Raw genomic sequence first — 19,691 nt, 5'->3', positions numbered from 1 at the left:
TAAAATATGGCTTTTTGATAAGCGCAGAAAGTGTCATCCGTATAAATCAACAATTTTCTATTGAAACATTAAAAAAAATCTTGTTCGAAAAGGTATTATTTATCCTACAATTAGCCAATTTGCTTAAGTGAAATTTTTGAAAAAAACAATTGTCGGATTTGTCATCCATAAGTCGCTTCTTCGTTTTAGAATTTTGCAATTCGTATTACGAATGATTACACTTTCGCATTACAAATATGTTTTATACGAATTCGTATTACGAATGATTACAATTTCGAATGATTTGCAATTTGAATGAACACACCAAGCGTTTTTATCTGCTATTTATAAAAGCTACCCACTATCCTTATGACAAAGCTATTTCCGGACATAATATAATAATCCTACGAAAGAATACTCACAGTAAATGTTTGTATTGGATGACCATCAAAGCTATCAATTAATCTTATGATAGAGCCATTGGTTGATATCAAGATAGATTTACCATCAGGACTAAATTTGAGGCCAGTCCAGTCACAGTCTTTCTCTTGTGAAAATTTGAAGGTAGCAAATGGACCCTGAAAAAATTTCAGGTTAATTAGATTAATGGTTATAAGAAGTTTTTCAAAGAATAATAAAGAACCATTGAACTTTACACCAGCAAGACTAAACAACATTAAAATAAATGATCAGATCGGTCATAAAGATAACAAATGGGAGGGCTTTAAATACGGTTAAAATATATGTTAAGACCACTAGTTTCCAGTATAAGGAAGGAGTGGGAGACAAATTCTCTAATCTTATCTCATATGTCATCAAAATTTATATTTCAGTTTGTGGACTACTTGGAGAAGGATGAAAGAGAAGGCTCAGCCAGCCCAGGTGATGCGTGACTAATTAAAAAAAGGGTATAGTCTAAAGTTTTCATTTCTATCTTCTTTATTATAAAGTTATTATTAAAAAGCTTTTAGGGCATTGCCAAAAGTCGAACAGTTATATCCAACAACCAAATGACTAATCAGGTCATTTCAAAATTTAACCAAAAAATTACGGCATACTTCTGGAGCTTTTCCCTTGATTCTTTTTTTAAAAGGTTCAAATAAAAAATAAAAATAACAGATTATCACTAAAGGGGTTCGAGGTCAATTCATGAGATTACCAGGGGAAGTAAACATAGAAAAGGCTTAGGGCTTCAGAATGACAGAATGATAAAATTTCTTAAAACAAACACCTTGGAAAATACATTCAATTCAACACTCCAAGGCCTGAGTTTATCAACTTTTCAAATTTCTTTAATTTCCATTGGGAAAAAAACTCAGTTTCAAATATCTTCGAATAAAAATACAAAACTAGCGGAAGCGTTTTTTCTGGTAGGACCTTTTTCTTAAAGCTACTGCCTTTCATAAAGAAATTTTAAACACTTCAATTATAATTACAATAGCTTGTCTCCCCAAACTACAGTAGAATATTTCTACCCAAGCCTCAAGGGCTAGAAACCTATAACTCCGTTAGTTACCCCTGTCAATCTGAAAAAATGTGACAACAAATATATCTAAAGTATGTAAAAAACGTCGGGTTATCTTTGAGACTGGTGTGTGAAAAGTTTTTGGCCCCCGTACTGGGCCCTTTCTTTTATGAAGTAATTATATGAGAATCCGTCAAGTGGAAAAACACGATGAAGCCTAAAAATGAAATAAAAAATCTTATTATCCCTAAGGGTCGAATCTTTATTTACCCAAGTGACAAATGTGGTTTCAGAACAGGCCACCTATTTTGAGTAGGCTGGTACAAAGCAATAAAAAAAGAAGAAAGGATAAATAAATGGACACAAATAGAAAAAAAAAGAAAAAACGGAAATTTCTTTATATTTTCTCATGTTTGTTTCTTTTTATATTTATTTTGGAACAAATATTTTTTTTTTTTAAAAAAATAATAAAGAAAAACAAGAGATAAGAACGGTAATAACTGCAAGAAATAAATAAAAACAAGAAGAAAGAAATAAATGAAAAAAAATGCTTTGTCTCGTTGGTCTTTATGTTTGCCCTTGGAAAAAATATTTTATCTTTTTAAACAAAGTAAACTAAAAGAGAAAACTATGAATTTTTTTCTTTATGTTTATCCTTTGAAAAAATGTTTATCTTTTGAACCAAAAGCAATGAAAAAAGAAAATTGATAAAAAATGACAATAAAAAGAAGAAGGAAATAAAAAAAAAGAAATAAAGAAAAGATTCTGTATATAAATGTTTATCTTTTTTCAAAAAAAACAATTAAAATAAAAAAAGGAAAGAAAATGACAATAAAAAGAAGAAAAAAAGAAAGAAATGATAAAAAAAAGAAAAAGTAAAAATATAAAAAATAAATTACTTTTTTTCGTTTCCTTTATCTTTATTTTTAGAAGAAGCATTCGTAATGACAAAACAAATAAGGCTATAGGGATTGTAATAAATAGAAGAAACAAACAAAGAAATTTCTTTTTTTTTCTCTTTATGTTTATCTTTGGATCAAATATTTATCTTTTGAAACAAAGCAATCAAACACACAAAAAAATGATAAAGTGGCAAAAAATAGAAGAAACGCCGATTAAAATAAAAAAAAGGAATGAATAAAAAGTAAAAGAAAAAAATTCCTCATATTTCTTTTTCTTTATGCTCATCTTGGCAACAAATTTTTTACCACTTAAAACAAATTAACGAAAAAGAAAAAAGTATAAATAAATGGCAATAAATAGAAGAAACAAAGAAAGAAATATTAAAAAAATTCATAAAGGCAATTTCTTTTTCTTTTCTTCTTCTTTATATTTATCTATGGAATAAATATTTATCTTTTAAAACAAAGTAATGGAAAAAGAAAAAAAAGGATCAAAATTGGCAATACATTGAGGAAATCCGTTAAGCTTTTAAAACAAAGTAAGGAAACAAGGATATAGGAATAGGAATAAATACACGAAACAAAGAAAGAAATAAAACGGGAAAGGGAAAAACACAAAACACTTTTCTACTTTTTCTTTGTTTATTCAGGAACAAATGCTTATCTTTAGAAACAAAGAAATTAAAAACTCAAAAAGATAAACTATGGCAATAAATGGAAGAAACAAAGAAAAAAAGAAAAAAAAAGAAGAAGAATATATATTTCAAAGAAGAAATATAAAAAATCTTTCTTTCTTCTTTATGCTTATCTCAGGAACAAACATAAAGACAAAGAAGCAAAAATTTTATTTGTCGAAAGATCAAATTGAGAATAAGTTTTAGAACAGACTAGGATTCAGAATTTACGCCCGTGACATTTTTGACACATGTCTTTTCTATATTCATGTTTGAAAAAACGAAAGATGGAAACAAATAGAAAAAAATATGAAAATAGAGGGAAGAGAGAAGGAAAGTTTTCACGTTTACTTTGTCTAAACACAGCGATAAAGCAAACAAAAAAAAATACCTTATCAAACGATCTATGATTAGTTTTTTCTGTATCGATGTTTAACAAACGAACAAATGGAAACAAGCAGAAGAAACAAAATTATAAGCAAGAAGCAATGACGAAAACGCTAAGAGAAAAAAAACAAAGTACAAAAGAGAAAAAGAAATATCTGCTGTTTTTTCTTCATTTTCAAGACTATAATAAAGAAAAAAAATTACCTTATCAAAAGATCTAAGATCGTAAAGTTTGACTGATTCAGAATTAACACCAGCAGCGAATACTAGACCTTCAGGGTCAAAAGCTGCCACGGGTCTGCCAGTGAGGTTCATCAGCCCTTGACAATTCGGTGATTTTAAGTCCCAAAGACGCAATGTCTTATCAAGAGCGCCAGATAGAAACATATCATCCGAGGGTGACATACAAAGCGTTACCACTCTAAAAATTAGGAAATGTTTCATCTAAACTCAATTTGAATCGATATAATTTTTTTTCCTCTTCTTTTGTTAAATGAAAAAGAAGAAAAGAAGAAAGAATAAAAATGATAAAACACTAAAAGAACAGAAAAATAATACGAACTGCTAATACTATTACTAACAATTCGCTGCAGAACCATATAATTTTTTCTTCCTCTTTTTTTGTTAAAGGAAGAAGAAGAAAAAAAGAAGAAAAAAAACAATACTTAATAACTACAATAAAAGACAATAATACAACCTTATAATAAAATTAATAAAACCACGCGGAATAAAAATATAATGAGGTCTTACTATTTTATTTGAAAAGGAAGAAGAAGAAAAAAAGAAGAAAAAAAACAATAAATAAAGAATAAGATAAAACAAAATATCACAAATTGAAAATACAATTACTAACGATTCACTGCTGAACCACATAATTTTGTCTTCCTATTTTTTTGTAAGAGGACTAAGAATAAGCGAATAAGAAAAAAAAAATAATAAAATACTATAATAACAGACACTCCCTATACCTTAAAATAAAAGTGAAACTGCGGCAAGGATTAGAACCTTAATGAAGTAGAACACTTTTTTTGTTAATGGAAGAAGAAGAAAAAAAGAAGAAAAAAAACAATAATAAAATAAAATGAGAAAAGAAATAACTACATAAATATCTTAAAATAGCTAACAACTCGCTACAGAACAATATAATTTTTTCTTCCTCTTTTTTTGTTAAATTAAGAAGAAGAAAAGAATAAGAAAAAAACAATAATAAAATAAAAAAAGAAAAGAAAATACTACTAAATGGTCAATAATATGACTAACAATTCGCTGCAGAACCATTTAATTTTTTCTCCCTCTTTTTTTGTTAAAGGAAGAAGAAGGAAAAAAGAAGAAAAAAAACAATAATAAAATACTAAAAGAAAAGAAAATACTACTAACTGCTAATACTATTACTAACAACGCGCTGCAGAACCATATAATTTTTTCTTCCTCTTTTTTTTTGTTAAAGGAAAATGAATAAAAAAAGAAGAAAAAAACAATAATAAAATACTAAAATAAAATAAAAAAATACTAATTGCTAATAATATTAAAAAAAATGCTCTTAATAAAAATTTAATTTTTTATTATTATTTTTTTTTTAAAGGAAGAAGAAAAAAAGAAGAAAAAAAACAATAATAAGATACTATAGTAAATTAAAATACTTATAACTGATACCAAAATAGCTAACAATTCACTACTGAACCATATAATTTTTTCTTCTTCTTATTTTGTTAAAGGAAGAAGAAGAAAAAAAAGAAGAAAAAAAACAATAATAAAATACTAAAATAACAGCAACGCCTCATACTTTATAACAAAATTGAAAAAAATGCGATGAATAAAAATTTATTTTTTTATTATTATTTTTTTTGTATTGGAAGAAGAAAAAAAGAAGAAAAAAAACAATAAACAGATAATAAAAGAATAGAAACTAAGAATAAAAGCTCTTACAATTACTAACAACACGCGGCAGAAAAATATAATGTTTTATTAATATTTTATTTTGAAAGTAAAATTAAGAAAAAAAGAAGAAAAAAAACAATAATAAAATACTAAGTTAAAAGAAAATACTACTAACTGCAAATAATATTAAAAACAATGCGCTGCAGAAACATTTAATTTTATTATTAATATTTTTTTGTTAAAGGAAGAAGAAAAAAAGAAGAAAAAAACAATAATAAAATACTAAAAGAAAAGAACCTACTTCAACCTTATAATAATATTAATAACGATACACTTCTTAGAAACATTGTGTTGTATAAATATTTTATTTTAATTGGAAGAAGAAGAAAAAAAGAAGAAAAAAAACAATAAATAAATAATAAAATACAATAATATACCAATATTTGCAAACAAAATTAAAATAGAGGAACCAAATAAAAATTTAATTTTTTATTATTCTTATTTTGTTAATGGAAGAAGAAGAAAAAAAGAAGAAAAAAACAATAATAAAATACGAAAAGACAAGAAAATATTTAAAAATTATAATAATATTAATAACGATGCGCTTCTTAGCAACTTAATATTGTATACATATATTTTTTTAAAAGGAAGAAGAAGAAAAAAAGAAGAAAAAAAACAATACTTAAAGAAGAACATAATAGAAACGACTAAAAAATTCTAATACTATTACTAACAACGAGCGTCAGAACAATTTATTGTTTTCTTCATCTTTTTTTTGTTAATGGAAGAAGAAGAAAAAAAGAAGAAAAAAACAATAATACACTAATCACGTAACAGAAAATAATTCGAACTTATAATAAACTTAATAATAATGCTATTATTAGAAATTTACTTTTTTATTCATATTTTTTTTTTAAAGGAAGAAGAAGAAAAAAAGAAGAAAGAAAAACAATAAATAGAAAAAAAAATAAAAGAAAATAATAAAAAATTATAATAATATTGATAACAATGCGCTGCAGAAAAATATAATGTTTTCTTCCTATTTTTTTGTTAAAGGAAGAAGAAGAAAAAAAGAAGAAAAAAAACAATAATAAAATACTCTAAGAAATGACCAGCCTTAAAACATCTAATAAACTTAAACACGCCTAAAGGATTTGAAATTTAATTTTTTCTTCCTCTTTTTTTGTTAATGGAAGAAGAAGAAAAAAAGAAGAAAAAAAACAATAATAAAATAAGAAGAGAAAAGAAAAAACTACTAACTGCTAATACTATTACTAACAATTCGCTGCTGAAACACTTAGTTTTGTCTAAATATTTTTTTGATCAATGAATAATAAAAAAATAAGAAAAAATCAAGAATAAAATACTAAAAGAAAACAAAATACTAATAACTTCTAATAATATTACTAACAATGCTCTGCTTAACCATATAATGTTTTCTTCCTATTTTATTTTAAAAGGAAGAAGAAGAAAAAAAGAAGAAAAAAAACAATAATTAAAAAATAAGATAAAAGAAAATACCACAACTTGCTAATACAATTACTAACGATACGCTGCAGAACCATATAATTTTTTCTTCCTCTTTTTTTTTTAAATGAAGAATAAGAAAAAAATAAGAAAAAAAAACAATAATAAAATACTAAAAGAAAAGAAAATATTACTAACTGCTAATACTATTACTAACAATTCGCCACAGCTACGAGGGCTCTTCCTTCATGCCTATAAATTCAAAGCTCTCCTAAAAGGTTCAAATTTCTTTTAAATCTTTCTTTGTGATATCCTTCCACCCTATTTGGGGACGGCCAGCTTTTTCGTTTGGCTCTAGATCAATGGTTCTCCACCAATTTTGGATTATGCCCCACCTAGACATTCCTAAAATCCTGATGTCCCCTTCATGGCATTTAAATTTTGTCATTCAAATCGTACGTGTATTCACCTGAAAGAAGCTTAAAGGCCAGTAACTTGGTATCTTTTTTTGGGTCGTCCTCTGGGTATATTTTATACTAATTAAAATATTGTCTAAACACAATACCTTTTATACAATGTATGACGTCATTGAAATATTACCACATGGCTTTTTTGCTGTTTAAATGCATAATATAAATGTGACGTAATTCACATGAAGAACGTTTTTTTTTCAAATTTAAGGCTCAAAAGTATAGTCAGCCGAAGGATGCACGTCCTGCCTATGACCCCCCAAAGTATTACCATGGCCCACAAGTGGGGCCTGTGCCCTACTTTGGGATTCACGGTTCTAGGTAGTAGGCCGAGAAGAACGATCCTTGGCAATCTGTCATCCTTCAACCATAGAACGGTTCTGTACTGGCACAACGTGTCCTAGCCATCTTAACTTTTCTCTCCTTATAGCTCTAGAAAGCGGGGTTAGTGACAGCCACTAAAGGGGTCTAGTGACTAAACCACTTCTCAATTATCAATTCAAGAGTGAAAATTTGGTCGACGCATCTTCTCCCATTCCTAGAACCACACTGTTCTCCTTTTCTAACCTCCACCACACCATATCTAAGTCTAAAAAGCATCAACGTACTGAGTAATTTGCTTCCTACAAAAACCAGGCTAATGCTTCTCTAATTACCACACTCACTCTTATCACCTTTCTTATAAAGGTTTAATTAAAGTTTTCCTAAAATAGCTAGGTAGGCGTACTTCCTATTTTTCAGAAATTACATTCATAATGTTCAGTAATTTTCTTCTAACTTTACAACCATCATATTCAAAATAATCATTTACCACACTATTAGTCCCTAGGGCCTTGTTTTTCTTTAATCATTTTAGTGCTGTTACTAAATCTTCCTCGAAAAATAAATCTATCCTCACTTCCGAAGTGTCACAAATTTGTTATTTTTTTCTCTATGTCTTTTTCTGCAATTTATCGTGGGTTAGAACGTTTTCAAAATTTTTTGCCCTTCTCTTGACCCTCTCTCTTTGACCCTTCCCTTACTTTAATTGTTAACTGGGACTTGCCCAGATTGACTGTTCCCTCTCATTTTTTAACACAAGAGTACAATATTATATATCATGCCGTCTCGCTGCATCTTCCAGATCTTAAGAAGTTTCATCCATGACTTCTAGTTCGCACCTCCTTAATTCATATTTTCAACGGTTTCTCTACTTTCCTTATATTACTTTTAACCTCACAATATTTTATCTATCACTAACAGGACTGCCAAACTTTCCATGGTCTATTGAGGGCTCCATTCGCTTGACGAATTCTAGTGAGCGATGCTCAGGGGTGAGTCTGTGGTGGCCATGCATTTTGTTTTTTCAATATTTCAGACTCACATACGGTAAACTAACATGTTCCTTCATTCCATTGTTATTTTGCTTTGTCTTTTAACCGCTCTCGCATGCTAAACTAACACGTTCCTCAATTCTGTTATAATTTTGCTTTGTCTTCTAACAGCAGATTTTGTTGTGCAACATTTTCAGTTGTTAATTCAAAGTAATTCTTGCTGCTCCTTGTTCCATGCCTTTTTTTTGCCGTTCTGGGGTCATTTATCACCTTGTGTAATCTTGCATGCCTCATAAATATCAAAAACAATTTTTTCCCAATTTTCCCCCAGTCGTTATATTCCTGCTTTAAGTACGTTGTTATAAAATTCACCAACAACCACAAAAGTTCAAATGCCTATGCCCTCTGAAATAGCTGAAGATTCTGACATGAATCCAATTCCTCCTTCCTCTAGTGAGGCTGACCATATAAATCAGAAACTGATTTTAATAAAACCAAAGAAAAGACGCAAAAATACAAATTGATTAGTTTGAAAAAGTTTTGTAATAACCATATTACAGAGAGCTTACAGGATGTACTGATTGAGAGTTGATGTTAGAATTGGTTGAGAGTTGAAGAATTGTAACTAACACTTCCTTTTTTCAAACAGGAGACGTGGTTAGGGAATATAATATATATATATATATATATATATATTCCCTATTTTATGATAAAATGGTCATAATCTTTAAAAGTTTTTATCAATGCCGGGTTTTGGATTTTTCTTCTTTTGGTAATTGTAGGTGTACATGGTTTCATTATTAATATATGTACTAGTTGGTGATTGTAACTACAGCCTTTTGAGTCATAATACTAGTGGCGGATCCAGGGGGCGAGGGGGCGCGCGCCCCCCAAGCGTAGTCTAAAGTAGTGTAATTTACTTAATTAACTCAAGTTTGCGTTAATTAAACTTGCTCCGAACGCCTGTCTATCGGATCAACCTATTTTGCGCCCCCCTAAAATAATTCTTTATCGGATCAACCTATTTTGCCCCCCCCCCTAAAAAAATCCTGGATCCGCCTCTGCACTATACCCCTTGTTCTATACTCTTTGTCTAATTAGAGTGGGCTAACTCGCTTCTAAGACGCTACCCGCAGTTATTCTTTACCATTGCCTTTGGTGATAATAGAGGTCACAAGTCTTCCCCCAAACACCCCACTTTACTCCATAAGGTGGTTAAACCTTTTAACGTTACAACATTCCTGTTTATCCTTTATAGACGCTAAAACAACAGTGTATGATTATTACAAATGATGATTTTGAAAAAAAAAGAAGAAGACATTTTCGCCCAACTGGACTATCAAATGTGACAAGACCAAAAGAAAAATCCGAACAACGTAAATTCACAATGACTGAAAATGAAAAGCCTGGACCATCAGAAAACTAGATAGCTAAAGCAAGGAGCATTAAAAAAATGTCTGAAGTAGAGCTAATAAAAAATAAAAATAAAGAAGACAGAAATAAGCGGTTAGAAAATAAGCGACGGTGAGAATCAAAGCGAGTCAAAAACGAAAGTGAAGAAGAAAAACATTTACGTTTAGAAGACTTGCCTCAACAAGGATCAAAACGAATTACAAACGAAGGTTTGAAAAAAGGCTGCATACATGTTACAGCCATAATAATATAAAAATCACTGGTTTCTAGGATAATTTATCAGTTCATATTTGAATAGACTTAAATTAACTCATAAAACTAAAATTTTCCTTAAAACTCCAAACCCCTTATTTTCCTCATAAGTATAAAATTTTGCTTTAAACTCTTAGAATATCAGAACAGAACAAAAAACTTCAGAAAAAGAAAATTGCAAAAAAAAAAAATTCCTTATGACTATAAACATTCGAACATGTTATTAGCCTAGCACGTTAATTTTAGAAAAATTAAACCAGATTAAACTGATCCAAGCATAAAGTACTACCTGTTTCACAGCAAAGATTCGCGATTTTTCACATTAAAAAAATGTCAATACGACGACAAAAAAATTGTAAAAATCAAAATTTGTCTGAACAAGAAGAAATTTTTGAACATGAAAACATGACAAGAGCAAGCGGAAGACCCGAAAAACGTTAATTTCCAATGACCAAAAATGAACAACCTGGACAACCAAGACCAATCCAAGCAGCTAAAGCAAAGAGTATTGAACAAATTGTTTGAAATAATGAAAATCCAAAATGAAGAAGAAAGAAAAATGGGTTAAGAAGATAAGCGACACCGATAATCAGAACATGTGAAAAAAGAAAGTGAAGAACAAATACATTTACGGTTAGAGGACATGCAAAACCGAGCATCAGAATGTGTCAAAAATTAGAATGTATAAGAAAGAAATATTAGGTTAGAAGAAAAATACAGTAGCAATCTTCGACACTAATTAGCTGCGACCCAATACCCCGGATAAACCTTCAAAGATAATAAACAGGTCAGTTGTTAATTATAGTTCATTGGGACCTTTCAACGTTGTATATATTCACTGTGGAGCCTTCCATTTATCCCGACGAAAGAGTACCAAATAAAGATAAGTCATTTAGAGATTGCTACTTGTACGTTCGAATTGCATTGCACTCTACAATTTCTAAACTATTTGGCTTGGCTTTTTCTTAGGACGATACTTGCTCTCTAAAGAGTTCCACAAACGAATCCAAAACTTGAACTCATGTTTTGCTCTAGCTTCATCCAACGTGAGCGATGATCGAATCATCAATAGTCATCAATGTTTTAAGTTTTATAGTCGGTGGATAAATTTATCGAAAAATCAGTTTAGCGGCATATCCATCACCAACCACTCAAGGTGATTTTGAAGCATCTTCATATGTCCAAATGTACTTCAGAGACCGCGACGAAGCTGTTTAAGAATACCTCGCCCATCCTTAAAATCATGGGATCTCTCGTAACCTAATGGATCTCTTGGAAGAATTGTTGCGAGACACAACTATGCCAAAAGTTACGAGAAAATGCAAGAAGCGGGGACGATGTGCTGATTCACTGGGACAGCATCCTCCATACACGCAGCTCAATTTTACTGTGCCAGATGGTGTCGATAATAGACAGTTTAACCCTCTTGCATCTAATGAAGTATGCGCTGCGCTTACTCTTAATGCTAACCATAGTTTTCCGAACAATGAAATAGTGAACCACCAGCCCCTTACCTACTCATTGTTTTATCCGTGGATATGCCACTTCAAACACTTTATGCAAATCGTTCATATCTAACATGGCTTGAATTAGCCAGCTATTGTATCGCTTTTCGGGCGGAACATGCCAAAAGCCTTACTCTGAAAGCTGTAAAACCCGGCCTCCGTCGGATTGCTTTTAATGCTTTGCATTTCGGGGGAAAATATATAATTCAAGTTTAGGAAAATAGTATGTTGTACGTAGCATTTTTCCGTGTCAAAAGACAACAACTACTACTACTACTACTAACAACTCACCGCAGCACCAAGCCGCCTGAGGCCAACTTAGCTACGCACGCTCCTCTTCCATCCCAATATATTCAAAGCCTCCCTCTTTACACCCTCCCAAGAAGTTCCCATTTCCTTTAAATCTTTCTTTATGACATCATCCCACCCAAGACGAGGACGACCTGCTTTCCGTTTAACCCTAGGCGGTTGGTCGAAAAGAACAATATTCGGCAATCTGTCATCCTTCATCCGCAGAACGTGCCTTAGCCATCTCAACCTTTCTTTCATTATAACCCTAGAAAGCCGGATTGAGCCAAAATTTTCGCACAGCCTACTGTTTGAAATACGGTCAGTCAGCCGGGTACCCAGAACAATCCGTAAGCAATTTCTCTGTAAAACATCTAGCAAATCTTCATCGGCTTTTCCGAGCGCCCATGCTTCACAGCATATTTGACCACTGTCATCACTGTAGCTTCCAATATTCTAATCCTAGTCTGCAGACTTATCTTCCTATTCTTCCAAACTTTTTTTAACTGTGAAAAGAGACCATGAGCCTTGGCTATTCTTCTTTTAACATCTTCACTGTACCCACCATCTTTATTAATAATACTACCAAGGTAAGTGAAGCTACCCACCTGATCAATCTTTTCGTTACCCAACGTCGCCTTTTCCTCTTCACTTATTTCTAGCCTAAGTGACTTAGTCTTTTTAGCATTAATTTTCAACCTATTCTAGCACCCTGAACTCGCAAAACATATAAAAGTTCATTCATTTTGCTCACACTATCATCTAGGATGCTTAAATCATCAGCATAATTCAACAGTCAAGGAGAGCTTTTCCTCCCCATTTAATTCCGTAGTCTCCCATTGCCTAAGACAAAGTCCATAAAAATTATCCATATAAAGGGGGATAGAACACGATCTTGCTTCCCCCGTGACTCAATACAAAACCACCCGCTAACCTCATTTCCTACCTTAACCGCAGCAGTGTTATTCTCGTACATTATTCTCGTAAATCACTTTAGCGTATTTGCCTGGTATACCATACAAAAATAAGAGCTTTACTAAAGCTCTTCTATCAACAGAATCGAACGCTTGCTCATAATCTATAAAACTGAGGACCAAAGATATTTGACAACTCAGGCACTTCTCAATTATTAACCTAAGACTGAATATTTGGTCGACACATCCTCTACCTTTTCTAAAACCGCGCTGTTCTTCTCTTAAAACATTGTCTACAGCATCTCTTAAAGTCTAAAAAATATCATAGTACTAAGTAATTGACTACCTACAGAGACCAGACTAATGCCTCGATAATTACCACACTCATTCTTATCACCTTTCTCTTGTACAGTAGTTTAATTAAAATTTTCCTAAAATTGTTAGGTACTTCCCCTTTTTCAAAAATCATATTCATAATCTTCAGGAACTTATTTCTAACCTCAGTGCCACCATATTTGAAAAACCAACTTACCAAACTATCAGCACCTGGAGCCTTATTTTTTTAATCCTTTTAGTACTGTCGCTAATTCTTCCTCACAAAAAAAAAAATCTTCCTTCACAACTAAGGTATCACAAACTTTTTCTCATCTTTCTTTCACTCTTTCCTTATTACTAATTGTAGCCCCGTTCCCATCTTTAACTGGGACAATTCCGGATTGACTACTCCCTCTCAATTTAGTAACATGCCAGTACAATATTTTACTATTATACCGTCTAGCTGCATCTTTCAGATCCTCGGCAATTTTTTCCATGGCCTCCTTTCAAACCTCCTTAGTTCATATTTTAATGTTTTCTCAACTTTCTTTACACTCCTTTTGTTTTCATATGATCTATTACTCAGATAATTCTTGTATAAACCAATTCTGCTCTCTATTAAACATAAAGCGTTTTATCTTACATTCCTAGCTGCAGTCCTAACTTTCTTCCCTAAGACACCATCAGGAACTTCAAAAATTGTTTTTCTAAAATTGTTCCAACCATTTTCCATATTATCAAATTTTAAACTCCGAAGTTTAGTATTCAACTGTTCCTGGAAAGTTTCTCTCAAATTCTCATCCTGGAGTCTACCAACATCTTAACTTCCCGGGAGGTAGTTACCCTTCCAAAATTTCAGCCTTAAATTAACCCTAGACGCTACTAGATGGTGGTCTTTACTTTTGACATCAATAACAGCACTCCTATATACCCTAGTATCTTGTATTGATCCTGCCTGTCTTCGGTTTACTATAACATAATCAATAAGGTTTGATGTCTTACTATCACGTGAATACCATGCTACGTTATGGGTAATTTTATGACCAAACACCGTATTGGTTATGACTAGATTGTTATACCTACAAAATTGCTAAAGTCTGTAGCCATTACTCTTTTCTTTTCCTATACCAAATTTTACCTAGGCTAGGATACCATCTATCCCTATTTCTACCGACCTGGATGTTAAAACCTCCAAGTAAAAACACCATATTTCTACCTGGGACCCTGTCTATTTGCTCCTGTAACTGCAAGTAAAATTCATCCGAGTCACAAGCATCTCCGGCAGTCGGTTCTACAGGAGCATTAAAATAAAAAAAGCAAGATTTTTCAACTGAAAGCAAGGAGCAATATTTAAACGAACAGAAATTATTACGTATATGAAGGGGTTCGCCCCGTTGTCATTGCCTTGCTCTTTACGCTAAAGGTTTTTTTATCACTTTAAAAATAGATATATATTCTAATTTACCGGCCTTTGTGAGTCATAGGTTTGTGATTCGAAAAAAATTCGAACTTTAGCGTAAAGAGCGAGGTATTGACAAGGGGGCGAACTACCTAATATACGTAATAAACACTTACGAATATAGAAGTTCATTACGTAAGTTAATTCGTAAGTTACGTGCGAACAAAATTTCGAAAAAGCCATTTAGCCCAAAAAAGTGAAATTAATACGCAAATTTCGTTTTAATTATTCATGTACGGTGACCAAAAATCAAAGCTGCATTAATTCAAAAACTTTCAAAAATTAAATAAAAAAAATAACCGAAAGCAAGGAGCGACATTAAAACTTAAAGCGAACAGAAATTATTCCGTATATGAAAGGGGCTGTCCCCTCCTCAACACATTGCTCTTTACGCTCAAGTTTTTTATTGTTTTAAAAAATAAAGTTGTAAGAACGAGTCAAACTTTAGCATAAAGGGCGAGGCGCTGAGGAGGGGCCAGCCCCTTTCATATTCGTAATAATTTCTTTTAGTTTTAAGTTTTAATGTCGCTCCTTACTTTCACTTAAAAAAACTTGTTTTTTTATTCAATTTCTGAACATTTTGGAATTAATGCAGGTTTGATTTTGGGTCAATGTCCATGAATAATTAAAATTAAATTTGCATATTAATTTTAATTTTTTTTGGCTAAATGGCTTTCTCGAAATTTTGATCTGATGTAACTTACGAAATAACTTACGTAATGAGCTTCTATATTCATATGTTCTTATTACGTATATTAGGTAGTTCATCCCCTCGTCAATACCTCGCTCTTTACGCTGAAGTTCGAATTTTGTTCGAATCACTAACCCCTGAATCACAAAGGCCGGTTAATTGGAACAGATAGCTCTTTTGAAAGTGCTAAAAAAAAAAAATTTAGCGTAAGGAGCGAGGTATTGACTAGGGGGCGAACCCCCTCATATACGTAATAATTTCTGTTAGTTTTAATGTTGCTCCTTACTTTCTGTTGAAAAAACATATTTTTTATTTAATTTCTGATCGTTTTTTAAATAATGCTGGGAAATCTGGCGCCCCCTTCATAGAAATGTCCCTTCCCCCAAAGAAACATCCTCCCCCGTAACCCTCTCCTCAAACTCCCCCCCCACCAGAAAAAAACCTCCTGAAAACGTCTGTATACTTCCCATTAACCAATACTATATGTAAACAATGGGTAAAGTTTATAACTTGCAGCCCTTCCCCGGAAACTGTGGGGGATTAAGTCATCCTTAAAGACATATTTATTAGATGTTCGACTATGCTGAACAAAATGGCTATCTCAAAATTTTGATTGGGTGACTTCGGGAAAAAAATGAGCGTCGGAGGGGGCCAATTTGTCCTCCAATGTTTTGGTCACTTAAAAAGGGCACTAAAACTTTTAATTTACGTTCGAATGAGCACTCTCACGATACTCTAGGACTATTGGATCGATACGATCACCCCTGGAAAAAAATAACACTCAGGCGCGTAACTTTTGATAAGTAAGACTAAACTTGATGAAACTTATATATTTGAAATTAGCATAAAATTCTGATTCTTTTGATTTCTATTGGAATCAAAATTCCGTTTTTTATAGTTTCGGTTACTCTTGAGCCGGGTCGCTCCTTACTTACAGTTCGTTAACACGAACTGTTTGATATACTACTACAACTGATACCCTGAACTTTTTAGTCATAAAACGAGCAATTAGTATTCTATTATTAATACCTTCCCAGCCTAAACAAGACTTAGCAGCTTCCTTATTCATCGTGAGCCCTACCCCCTGTCTATGTACCCCATCCTTCCTGCCCGAGTAAACAAATTCTATATCACCTAATTTCATGCTTCCTATCCCTGAGATATGAGTTTCTGAAACTCCTAATAAGTACAGTTCGAATCGTAAATAGCGACGAAGACCACACTGCCTTTCCATCATAAACAACAAGCAGAACAATAGGGAATTTTTTTTATATAAGACAGTGGAATCCAAGTTTAAGTGAATATTTCAACCGTCTATCCATGGGTATTTTTCAGAAAAACAAATGAAGAAAAAACGAATATAAAAGAACTCGCATTAAAATATAATCTTTAAAACCAAAATATTTTAAAAACAGCCCTAGCATCATTGCTTCAAGGAAGTTCAACCAGGACTGGTACATCAGGCGAAGTGAAAAAAGACAATTCATTTAAATGGAATAGAAAAACATTTACAAACAAGCTCTTAAAGCCTTTTTGGCAGCCAGCCTAGGAGGTCTATCCGTAACACGTCGAGTGGAATTGTTTACTGTTCTTTTTAATTTAATTAGTTAAACCATTTTTAATTATATTTGTATATAAGGGATTAAGTGAATATTCACCCAAGTCCCTATTTAAAGAAATATTACTACTTATTTTGATTCTAACTTCGATTGCCTCTCGAACAACCTGTTTTATGCCTAAATCATTGCTAATAAGGGATGTTTCTTCAAAAAGTATTTTATAGCTAGGATTATCAAAGATATGACTGCTTAAAGCAGAATCAAAAGAAATATTTGTACTATTAGAATTTAAAGCTTAAGTTATGTCATCTTTGTGCTGTTGCAGGCGTTTTTCTAAATTTTAATAAAATACCATGTGACTGTGGCAACTACTATATTGGTAGAACCCATTAGATGAGCCTAAGAAAATTTGCCTGATTTTCGAAAAATGAGGGAAACACCCCCGAAAATTCGAGCGATCTTAGGGAAAATCATACGATCAGATTCAGCATACTCGAGAACTCTACTGTAGAAGTTTCAAGCTCCTATCTACAAAATTTGGGATTTTGTATTTTTTGCCAGAAGAAAGATCACAGATCTTCATTAATTCATTTTTTCCTAGGGGTGATCCTATCAAACCAAGGGTCCTAGAAGATCGGGAGAGAGCTTATTCGAACAGAAATCAAAAGTCCCAGTGCCCTTTTTAAGTGATCAAAAAGATTGGAGGGCAACCAGCCCCCCCTCTCACGCCCATTTTTACCCAAAGACATCCAATAAAAGTTTAAGATAGCCATCTGATTCAGCATAGTTGAAAGGTCCAATAAATATGCTTTTGGTGATTGTGGTAACGAACTATAAGTAAGGACGACTCGGATAAATAGAAACCATAGTTCTAGAAAACAGAATTTTGATTTAGTCAAGGACCCAAGATAAAGAAAGATCGCTAGAAAATAGTTACCAGGCTTCAACGAGCTAAAGAAGGCTTGAATATGGAATCTAATGCAGGAAAAAGCGCCGAAAACGAATATCTGGTGGCGCATTCAAAATTCCTTGCACCAATGGCAAAAAGGGCGTATCTGCAGAAATAGGAAAAAAACAAAGATTGGGTATATTTTTATTCTGAGGAGCTTTTTGAGCATATTGTATGGTAGAATATTTCTTCATGAGCGCAATTTCAGATCCAATTCCACTAAGGAGGGATTTCAAGAGTAGAGGGGGAGTATTATCTTTCCACTCTGCTTTTCACATTTACCTTGCCTTAATTTGCACTTGCAAGCATTAAGAATTTACGTTCGCAGACAAGGTAACTAAAAAGTTGTGCTACCACCTGAAAATGAACGACGGTCACATAATGCTCTGTGGAAGGATGCACTGACAAATGTTCCCCGTGGTAGTTGGATCCAACCTATGGTGACGCCATAACATCAAGAAAAAGTTCATACTGTTCGAAGTTAAAAGACAAGCGACAACGAGAATCAATAGAAAAACCTGCTACACAGCCTGGGACCGGCGGTGAAGCCGCTGGTCTCCAATATATCCGTTTTATAAGATTTATTTTCTCTTGGGACTCGTTGCGATTCTCAATGTTGCTTATCTTCTAATCGCAGATTCCAATTATGATTTGAACTGATTACCTCCGTCACATACATTCTAACCGCAGATTTTTTGTTGTCCATTAATTTCATGTAGAATTCGCTGTCATACTTGCTGTCGCATGTCTTCTAGCCACAAATCTCGCTGCGCTTCTTCGGATATCATTACTTCCTACATTTTTCCATGCCTTTTTTTTAGCTGTTTGGTCATTCGAAATCATGCATAACTTTGATGACGTCATAAATACGTAAAAAACCTCTTTCCCAGGTTTTACCCAGTTTTTCGATTTTTGCTTTAATTGTGTCATTAAATAATTCAGTAACAACCAAAAAATTTTCAATGCCTCTTTCCTCTGACATATCTAAATTTCGCGTTGGCATGATCTTCGATTTATTCTTTTGGTCTCAAGTCATAGGGCGGCAAATCAGCAATGTCAGTTGAGCTAAGAAATTCTGACGTGAATCAAATTTTCCCTTTGTTTATGCTTTATACAAGCTAAAATAACACGTCCCTCAATTCCATTATAATTTCTCAAATTATCATTTAAATGACGCAATAGCATAATTATCGTGTTATTTTCGAGTTTCAACTCACATTTTCGTTTCCAATTCACTGTGATTTTTGTTGTTTCTTGTTTCTCGCCTTGTTTCTTGATTTTGCTGTTTCTTGTTTCTTCAGTTGTTCCGAGTCATTTATCATCTTGTGTGAGTTTGCACATGTCATACATACTAAAATCAATTCCTCCTTCATATTCAACCTTCACAGACTCACACATGCTAAACTAACCTCATTCAATGTCACTTTGTTTGTCTTCTAACCGAAAATTTCCCTCATTCAATGTAACTTTGTTTGTCTTCTAACCGAAAATTTCCCTCATTCAATGTAACTTTGTTTGTCTTCTAACAGAAAATTTCCCTCATTCAATGTAACTTTGTTTGTCTTCTAACCGAAAATTTCCCTCATTCAATGTAACTTTGTTTGTCTTCTAACCGAAAATTTTGTAGAGCAACATTATCGTTAGCAATTCACTGTTGTTTTTACTGTTTTACTGTTGTTTTGACACTGCTCATATAACTCCCCCCCCCCCCTAAAAAAAAACAAAAAACAAATAATTATAGGCTCTAAACCAATTTCCTCAAACTCGTGACATACTTCAATTGTTTCTTCAGACCATAAAATCCCAGGATA

The 19,691-nt window shown here is 32.4% G+C and overlaps 1 protein-coding gene across 1 annotated transcript in view; it reads right to left on the bottom strand.

Moving 5' to 3' along the window:
* Wdr82 (WD repeat domain 82) overlaps window positions 1-19,691 on the bottom strand; it is an 88,482-nt gene that overhangs the window by 19,691 nt on the left and 49,100 nt on the right. The window contains exons 4-5 of the mRNA XM_089101871.1: window positions 3,612-3,828; window positions 402-557 (exon numbers count right to left, since the gene is read on the bottom strand). Coding sequence (XP_088957997.1) covers window positions 402-557; window positions 3,612-3,828 — 373 coding nt within the window. The remainder of the gene's footprint in view (window positions 1-401; window positions 558-3,611; window positions 3,829-19,691) is intronic.

This window comes from Artemia sp. Qi Xiang Cuo, chromosome 15 (genome assembly GCF_049724085.1).
Source record: "Artemia sp. Qi Xiang Cuo chromosome 15, ASM4972408v1, whole genome shotgun sequence".
NCBI classification, from domain to species: domain Eukaryota; kingdom Metazoa; phylum Arthropoda; class Branchiopoda; order Anostraca; family Artemiidae; genus Artemia; species Artemia sp. Qi Xiang Cuo.
The sequence above is the reverse complement of the archived record's forward strand: the minus strand, read 5'-3'. Positions and strand labels throughout refer to the sequence as shown.